Source organism: Hylaeus anthracinus, unplaced genomic scaffold (assembly GCF_026225885.1).
Source record: "Hylaeus anthracinus isolate JK02 unplaced genomic scaffold, UHH_iyHylAnth1.0_haploid 5, whole genome shotgun sequence".
Taxonomy (NCBI): domain Eukaryota; kingdom Metazoa; phylum Arthropoda; class Insecta; order Hymenoptera; family Colletidae; genus Hylaeus; species Hylaeus anthracinus.
In genome coordinates this window covers 2,006,573-2,016,511 of record NW_026535322.1, presented here as the reverse complement: position 1 = coordinate 2,016,511, position 9,939 = coordinate 2,006,573, and the positions used below count along the sequence as shown (strand labels likewise).

The window sequence follows — 9,939 nt, the reverse complement described above, 5'->3', positions numbered from 1 at the left end:
GAAACATTTGATGGCTCACTTGGTATGCATGGTCCCAGTTATAAGTCAAGAAATTGCTCAAGCGCCCGTAAAATCTAAATCTCTGGCACTCGTCGCCGGTGCCGGGCCCACCTCTTCCCCTTTCGCGCGGAATGTACGTCGCGCCCGTTTATTTCAAGAATCCTCTGAACTCATCACACGTTCAATTTATCAGCGACTCAGGAGACACTCTGTTCCTTCGAGACACGGCTCGTTCTTCTCGTCCACTGACGGAGAACGTAAAAAATTGAACCTTACATCCACATCGTTCAAAGATTATTCTTTCGAACAAGACAAGTTAAAATATCGTAATTCGTTTGGTTTGTTCGAAACAATTTATAGAATATGTGAAACTCATTATTAAGCGTCCTTTTGTCAACTTACAAACCCATCACCTTCGTGTGGGTTATAGCGTGGCCCTAAGGCGCAGGTACAGGCCCTTGGAACACATATTGGAGACGAATGTTCCATTATCGAAACGCAATTCCGCAGATAATAGGTTACGGTCTCTAGCAAGGTTCTGTAGTTCCATCATTGGCCCGGAGCGTATCTCTATCGAGTGTCGAGCGGAATATTTCCTTGGAGCGGCGGGGCTTGTATATGACCAATGTGGACGTCGGATTTTAATGGAAAATCGAGTGCGCGGGGGAGAACAGCGGAAGAGAATCACGATGATTCCGTGAAATATGGAGGCAGGAGCGAGCAGGTTTTCGACGGAGCCGGCAAAGCTGCACGGAAACGCTGGGGCTGTGTTAACGGGTGATTGATAAACGACCTTCTCTCATCAACTGCATCGGCTGCATATTTATCACCGGACAGACTCAGCAGAGTCCCCCCGCCTTGACACCAGTCGAGCGGAAAGTATCATCGTGCGATATCGCTTCGAAACACATCCAACTATCGAGGAAGTACACCGTCCCTTTCGAGGAATAAATTAAACATCGATTACGATACGATTTTTGGCAAAGAACAAACGATAACTCTGCGTCTAACGCTGTTAGGGGGATGAAACGCATCGGATACGTTGTCTACGCGAATTAATTCCACCAATCTTGCAGAAATTTTCGCATAATTCAATGTAGCGACGGGGGTTATCCGAACCAGTCGGGCTGAAACCTTTCCGCAAGGTGTCCCATTGGCGCTGGACGGTCGGTTGTCAGCGTTAACACCCCTTCGTTGGAACCAGTGTCAGTGTTAACAGCTCACGCGTGTCGGACACGTGCCGGACGGGCTGCTAACCTTCTCGCGTTTAACTTGGACGAATTGGGGGTCACGAGGTCGCCCTTTCTAGCCGATTTGCAGGAATAACAGAACCGATGCTGGAAACACTCAACCTAGACGATTCTCACGAGCTCCGATATATTATAAACAAAATTAAACGCAGCCGTACGTAGAAGAACAACAAATACAATTTTTTAAAATTTTCGCAGAAGATTATTCGAGAATGATCGGCGGAGAAGAAAGTCGAAAGATAGCGGGAACGGTGAGCCGTGGGTAAAGTCAGCTGAGAGGCATAAAGTGGAATTAGAGATCGGTGTATCGGCAACCCGACTTCGCAGGGACAGGATGCCAGGATCAGCAATAAATATGGTTCATAAGCCAGGGATGGTCGACGCACGATATAGAAACGATTCGTTTCAAACACGCGACGCGTGTCACACGTTAGCGTCGTCCAAACGGCTCACCCAACTTAACGACCACGAATTAGGATTAGATTCGGCTGCGTCCGCTCGATATCATCTGATCCATTGAGAGAACAGCGATTTAATTTATACTCTAAACTCGATAAACTTCTTTACGCGTTTCTAATCGTTCGAAAGGATCGTTGACGTAGCGTTTCCACTTATTTGAGAATAAAATTTTTAATGGAAGAGCAGGAGTAAAATTTCTTACCTTAGAATATCGATCTGGCACCCAACGTGTTAATTTCTTGGTTCGTAAATAATCTTGCGAATCGTGGAAAAACTTGGATACTGGATGCTTGTTCGTCTTCTTGCTTCGCCGCGAATCTCTGAAGGGGTCTGGGGAGCCCAATCGAAAAGTCATTACAACTTTTTGCCGACTCAATCAAGAAGTTAATGTCCTTTAACCTCTAGGCGTTCCCCGTAGAGTTCACGGAGCCTCGAGAACCGCACAAGAACTTGGACGGCTCTCACATGCCGGGCAAAATAGATCGCCAGTTTATGATTGATCGCCTATTGGCTCCGCGGCCTGGCCAGCCTTTTTCCCTTCGTTTCTTTTGCGATATCAGGGAATTATTGCGCCTGGCAAACTCCTCTTCGATCTGCCTCGCCTTATTTTTACCGTCCTATAAGGCATTTCGTTGCAACACTGGCCCAATTATCGAGAGGCTTCGCATTTTTTGTTATTGGATTGGAACTCGTTTAGCCGATTTTTCACGTATTTGTATGTTCCATGTTTGAGACTGGCAAATCGTTGTTTCGCATCGCAAAGTCTAGACTTATTTGTAGGAGAGGTGACGATAGAATAGCGCATGGGAAGACGGTGATAAAAACATCCTCGTTATCGCCTGGGAACGCCTCCGAGGGAGCCGTATGTCACCTGGAGGGATAGCAGTATTTATCGAATTGCCGTGGAACGGGCGAGAATTCGTCAGGAAGATAATCCGCAAAATGATGACGCCCCTCCCGTACGTCTGCTGGCACCTTCTGTCCAGCGCGGTCGATTTAACACGCCTCATTTCTCTTGGGCACCGAGGCGCTGCGCTTGTAAGATGACCATCGACGAGACCTGGAATAGCCACGATCGTCAGTCGTCTTTGAGGTAGCCGCAGAATCCTGGGTCCTGCAACAGAGAGACAAGGAGTATCTGTTAAAATAAAAATTGATTACTGTATATTTTTAAATAAATTCCAAGTACCATACCTAGACCCCACCACCGTGAAGCATTAAAATCTGCTCAGAAGTTGAACCTGTCGATCGAGGCTATCAATCCCTCCCCGGTTGAGGTGTCCTTCGCTGTGCTCGTTTCACAGCCAACAGCTACAGTTGCTCGCCAGTGAAAAAAGCGATTCCACGAATACGAAAGCGTTTCCAGAGATTGCCTGGAAAGACGAGGAAACGATCGCGTCGGCGGGATAATCGCGGAACGGCGAAGGTCCATCAGCGGATTCGACGAGTCTGCCGAACGTCCAATATCCAGGAGGTCGACCATAAAAAGAGAGTCGAGGGAGGCGCGGGCGTTAAAAATATTCAAGATCGTTTGTCAGGCTGAATTACAGCCCCGGCCTGCAGGGTCCGTGCATCCCCCTGGTGCCTCCCTCCTCGAGTGATCCTCGTGACGGGGTCTAGGGATCCTGCGGAACGCGTTGCGCAACGCGAAGAGATTAGAAGAGGAAAGCGTCCAGGGCTACGGCTACGGCCACGACTACGACTACGTCGACGACGACGACGACGGTGACGACGACGACGACGACGATCCCAGGCACATGTGTCGAACCTGAAATATGTAGGCGTGGTCTGGACGGGACTAGCAGACGCATCCCGACGACCGAATATGTTCACCCCGTTCGTACGCTCCACCCCCGTCTAAGCCTGGAACGGTTGCCATTGGCCGGTGCCACCCTCGTTGCGCCTCCACCTGCCACGCAGAGCTCCGCGAGATTCTACCCCTAAATACAAGGGATGCGCGGACTGTTCCCTCATTTTAACGTGGTCCGCCGACGCACGCTGTGCCCTCGGGATTCTCTCTCGCTCGCGTTCTTCAGTGTTTATCCGGATTCAGTGGAACATCAGCCGCACGTGCTCCGGGACGTTCCGTGGTCCGATGAGATGGAGGAGTGCTCTACCTGACGACTTAGATCGATAGGACGTGGAAAACGTGGACGTCTTCAGATAAGAGATACTCTTTTGGACGCGTACTCCGGTAAGTCCTGCTTCGAGTACTATAGTAGTTGAAACGAAAGTAGCTTTACCAAGGATATCGAGTGTTTGCGAGGAGTTTTGAGATTAGAAGTCGCGAGTTTGTTTATAGAGGGTCTTACCGATTGCTTTCTGAGGTACTTGTTGCCTCCACTGGGAGCATTGACACTTGAAGTATACGTTGGTAGTGTACTCCAGCGTTTTTCTTTCGTATGTTTACGAATTATACAGTGGTCAAGAAAAAAGTCTATTTTCTCTCTAAGAAAAAGTGTGTATTCCTTGTGAAACGAAGTTCAGATTTCGAGACCTCTTCGAACCTTTTTTCCAATTCTAAATACTATCAGACCATGGTGTAACTGCATTGAAAATTCTGCACGCATCACCCTGTCCACGATCAATCCCAACTGTCCATTGGTTATTCGAAACGCGTCGACGAAAATCACCCGCCGTCGATTCTCATTGACCCAATTACTCCCCAAACACAGCGTAACACCTGGTCCAGGCGTGATCCTCATCCATCATTACCGTATCCGACTAAATTGACCGTCGCCCGTCATTGTCGCAGGTCGATCATCCGGAACGGGCAGGATGACAATGGAAGATCGCACGGGTGGCATCGACCGTGCCGCCCCCGCGACGTCTACGACGGCTACGACGGCGCTAACGTCGTCCAGTCCATCGTCCATCAGCGACGTCACCTCCGACGCCTCGTATCCCATACAGCGTGCCAACAAGCGTTCCTTCGACGTGGCCTTCCTGGTGGCTCCCGACGAGAACTTGGCGCGTCGTCAGAGCGAGAAGCTGAGACTGGTATCCACTAGGAAGGATCGTCATCGCGACGTGATCTCGACGGATCGAATCGTCGAGGTAGTAGACTCCGACAGACTACCTCAGAATCTGACGATCAAGAATTACGAGAGCGACACCGGAGGCTCGGAGAGGAGAAGGATGATGCAGTGTACGGACAACTCGCTGAGTCCGCCGTACATCACCTCTAGGACCCTGACGCCGACACTGCCGTGTCTGTCGCCCGACAACGACGCTCGAAGATACGTCTCCAGCTCGCGCCTGCAGAAGACACCGAGTCCGCCGGCGTTCGGGGGTCATCAATCTTTGCTGACGTGTCCCGATTCGGTGGAGACCGGTCTGGCCTGCAGCAAGGTGTACGAGTCTGGTATTCCCTGTTCCAGCGACAGACACGGGGAGTCTCGCAGCGCGTTCACTAAAGTGAATCTCACAGCTCAAAGGAACGGGTTCAACGACGACGGACAGACTTCGCCTAGGTCCTCCATATCGCCGGATGACCGCGCCAGTTATCAAAGCAGCGTCAGTCCACCGGCGGTCCCGTTCACGGCTGCTGCTGGCTACAAATACGCGCCGTTCCCCGCCAAGATATCGTATCCGTTCTTGGTGAGCCCAGAGACCAGTCAACCAGGTCTGTTGGAGAATCTGAAGATACCTCAGATCCCTCAGCCGCCCAAGGTACCCAGCCCAAAGATGCCCAGTTTCCGACCAGACTTGCCACCAGTCTACCCGAATCTCTCCTACAACCCCATCTCGGTCTTCCCGCCGATGGCCGATGCTCTCGCTAGACCCAGATTCCTGGCGACGGCCGCCGGAGTGGCAGGACTGCTACCACCTTCGTTCACCGCTCTCACCCTGCAAGCACAGAACGTTTGCGCCAAGTGCAATCTATCCTTTCGAATGACGTCCGATCTGGTATACCATATGAGATCTCATCATAAGAACGAGAACATCGGCGAGTCCTCGAGGAGACGAAGAGAGGAGAAGTTGAGATGCCCAGTCTGCGACGAGAGCTTTCGAGAGAGGCATCACCTGACCAGGCACATGACCGCCCACCAGGACAAGGAGAGCGACGCGATCGTGGACCAGGTCGAGGTGAAGAGGCGGGCCACCACGGTGCACAGCAAGTGACGACGGAAATCGCCGTCCAAGGATCCCGCGATCCTGACCAGTGGCTACTCCTTTGACAATTAACGCGCGACTCTTCTCGGAGAGGACGTTTAATCGACGTTGGGAATGTTTCGAGGAAACATTCACGGTCCATTCTGGCCAGATCTGGGTGGAAAGATAGACGTACGGTAGTGCTTGACCGAATGAGAAAAATCAGGACTGGATATTCTCGATAGTCTTCTATCACAGGTCGCCGAACTTTGATGCGGAGACGACCTTACATGCACAGTCAGTCCCGTAACTATTCGTACCGTTAGTGGCTATTGAAAAAAATTTATCTAAATTAAAGCAAGGTTTGACGTTTCCAAATAAATGTTTGGTTATAAGTATGTACAGGGATAAACTTCACACATGTATATGTTCATAATACAAAATTGATTTCAGAACGTCAAATCTATTATTTAATTTAGACAAATTTCTTCAATGGAGGGTGTGAATACTTACGAAACTGACTGTACAAATCAGCTAGCATTAGTTCCTGTCCGCTTTGAAGTTCGGCCGGGCGATTTCTCCTCGTATATATAATTTTCTCGTTTAACTACTGTACTTTATAGAAGGGTTGCAGAGTATCGGGATATTGAAAACGAGGACTACGAGTACCGGCGTTTTCAATTATTCGACGCGATTGTTTCGAGTTTGTTGATTTTTATTCGAGTTTGAATGTTTCAAGTCGTTGACGGAGACTCCAAGTTCTTCCAGTTTTTTGGTTTCCGTTTTAGATAACCACGCTCTCGAGTCGGTAGTCGAAATGTACGTAGTTCGAACCCCGCGGTATGCATATTGTACTATCACTATTGTCCATTGTTAATGGATGTTCAAAAGTTTTTGCACGTCCCCCTTTATTGAAGTTAATAACGTGAATGATTAATATGGCATTTACATACGTGGTATACGCGTACGATAACGAGCTAATCGATAGGTACTTTACCGATTATCATAGACAGACTTTATCTTACGATCCGCGATAAAGCGGCATTCCCTCTCTAGTCAATATTAGGTAGGCGAAATTTGTAAATAATTCGGACATTATCGTAGCTTTAAGGGTATCGTTGGTCGCTGGAAGGTCCCTTGAATTCCAGTACAGGTAACCGTGACGATATTTTAACTGAAATTTTACTTTATCGAAGTTTCTTTCCGTGGAATCTAAGCTCATCGCTGATCGATTAAAAAATTTGAAAAGCTGAGCGTTTCGAGGATCGTGTTATTCGCGTTTCGCGGAAGGCAGGTGAGTCGAGGGGGTGTATAACGCAGGTGGGGCTAGAGTCGTCCACAGGCGGGTGTGTAAGCCGCGCTCGTTCGTGTGTCGGGGGTGGCGTGGCAATAAATAGATCGTAAACCGTACCCCGGGCTAACACACGAACCGTCGGAGCGCGCATAATGGTAGGAAACAATGAATGCCGTAATCGGAAACAGTGCCGGTTTGTTATCTGCCATTTACACTCCATTTAACTTCAAACAGTGAATCGGCTGGCGCGCATTCGCGTTTTAAATACACGCGACCTCCAGCCACCCCCCTAGTCGACTCCACCCCCGCGGCAGCCACGAATCCCGTGGACGTACGGCTTAACATAGGGTTAACCTGCCGGCCAGAGTGGTTTAATATTGTCTGGAATTGCTTGACTTATCGCCACGTTCTCCGGGGGCTTAATGCTTGCTTATTTCACCACCGTTTGGATGATGCTCCGGTCACCTGTAGGTAGCGATGGAACTAACCATATCGCAAGCATCGTCGAAACCTTATTAAAGTATCTTGCCAAATATCGCGTGGTTAATTGGTTACCTTGGATTCGAAGGATAACGACCGGCGACTCGTCGATTACAATCGCTAAGAATAGAATTAAAGACTACAGTATTCTGTACAGCAATAATTACCAGTAGCATGTATATATTTCTCGTCGCAAAGTGGCTGCGAATAGTTGCTCTGTGTAGAATTCGACGTTGTCAAATAACGAATCCTATATCGACACTTAGGGTATCGCGGTCCATACGATGTCGTCTCGGTTCTACGCATACGATATTAACCAGATGTAAATGATTCGTTTAGACGTAAGGATAACCGACGTTCTGTTTCGTTTTAGAATTATTTATCACGACGTGTCACGTTGTATCGACTCGAATGTAAATATCACTCTGTACATAAGCACTGTATGTACCCGGAATCGTTGTTAACGAATAAAAAGAGTATCACGTGAGAAGGACTCTGCGTAACCGTAACACCATCCCCCAATTTCAGTTTTTCGCATTTTTTTTTTCATTTCTTTTGTGATATTTTTTTTTTGTACGAGAAATGTACGAATTTTTTGACAAAGGATATGTGATGGATTACTGTGTTTTTTCGTGACTCTGATAGTGGTGTTAGTAATCGAGTTGGGCAAAATTTCATTTGAATACTGGATGACAAATAGAAATATTCTACAATGATTTATTTACTACATTATAGAACAAAATTAAGCGCGATACCCACTGTCGGTTAATATTAATATTTTTAGACAGCTTACTTAAATGTTGCATCGTAATTCGTTACACGTAATAATACTTTCGCTGAGAGGTGGCATCAAGGCCCCTGTTTTTGCTCGATTCTCTCTTTTCCCGCTCTCGTTCGATTGTCTCTGTATCATCAAAAGCCGATTACACGGCAATAGATTAATTTCTGACCACTCCAATGTACTCCTATGGTCTCGCGAGCGTCGGATCGATCGTCGTTTCCTAATAAAACGATCGCTCGTAAAACACCCTGCGTCCCGAGACGATTATTTTCAAAAGCTACGAGCTCTGAGGAAACGGGGCACAGTTTGTGCTCTGCACAGACGAATCGATCGTTCCCGTCGCGAATACTAAAAAATGTAGCTTCCCTGGTCGAAAATATTTGGTGGTACCACTCGTCCAGGGTGTCGAAGGACATCATCGGTGGCGAGTACGCGGCAAACGTTGACTTGTTGAATCGACCATCGAACAGGAAAGCTCCCGGAAGACTATCTGAAGAGGTATCGGCCTCGACGAAGAAAAATCCACAGAGAAATCCCCTAAACGGGTAACGTTAAGCCCGTCGAAACCGCAGCCAATACGACAAACAATCTCTTACCGCCCTCGTTCCGGCTTAACTTCGGCCCTTAACCCCCTCCAACCCCTCTGTAAGTGTACTTACCCTCTGCCCGAGGTCCATAAAGATAAATAACACGAAGCATCCACGGGGCTTCCAGAGTAGTTGTATCCCTTATAAAACTAGGTGGAACCCCCCTCTCGAAAATTCCCATCATCCCCTGCACCCCGGCGACCTCCTGCTTCCCTCGTCCTTTTAACGACTGGAATACGCCTCTCGACGCTTCCGTTTCCTCCGGCGGTGTTTTGTCTTATTATCGCCGTTTTCCTCTCGGTGGACGTCGAATTCGAGGAAATGTTCGCTGCGAGCGCGATGCTCGCGTCAATTTTTCTTTGATATTCGGAACAGGAAAGCGCTGTCGAAACGTCGACTTCGAAATGTTTCCACGAAACGATGACCGCGACGATCGAATAAGAACACACGACCCCAAGGCCGTGCGTGGATTTGAAAGAGATCCTAGGCCATTATGTTTGGTGGTTCGATTTAAAAGGAACATCGGCCAGTTATCCCCCTTGGCCTCGATCAGACGGTCGGTCTTCCCACCCTTGTTAGCGATACTTCTCCGTGGTGAATCGCGCGCATGCTTGTTCTGTCAGTGAAATAATGACAATGTCATAGCCCAGGGCCGATTCGCCACGGCGCCCTTGCCACGTGGGCGACGATTGGACGCGGATATGCTAATACGGCGTCCGTTCCGAGACATTAAGTTCTCGGTTTGCCGATTCTCGCCAGACGAGTCACGTCTTCGACGTTGGAACCACTCGATGCCCGTCGATCACCGAATGTCTGCCCTTTAGGCTGTATCTACTTCTCGGCTGAACGGATCGATCGAGGAGTGACTCACCCTCGCAATCTTCGTTTCGATTCGTCGAGGAAGTCTTCGAAGGATAGGTGTCGGTACGTCTAAATTCGATCATTGTAAGGAATTGCAATCGATTGTGTTATGAAAAAAAAGTTTTGGGAGAG

General features: G+C 48.6%; 1 protein-coding gene across 1 annotated transcript; it reads left to right on the top strand.

The window, feature by feature from the left end:
• Positions 1-2,450: 2,450 nt before the first annotated feature.
• LOC128895733 (uncharacterized) lies at positions 2,451-9,114 on the top strand. Its single transcript, XM_054158590.1, has 2 exons — positions 2,451-3,903; positions 4,465-9,114. Exon 2 carries the CDS (start codon positions 4,488-4,490, stop codon positions 5,832-5,834), a length of 1,347 nt encoding a protein of 448 aa, XP_054014565.1. The 5' UTR covers positions 2,451-3,903; positions 4,465-4,487; the 3' UTR covers positions 5,835-9,114.
• The last annotated feature ends 825 nt before the right edge of the window (positions 9,115-9,939 follow it).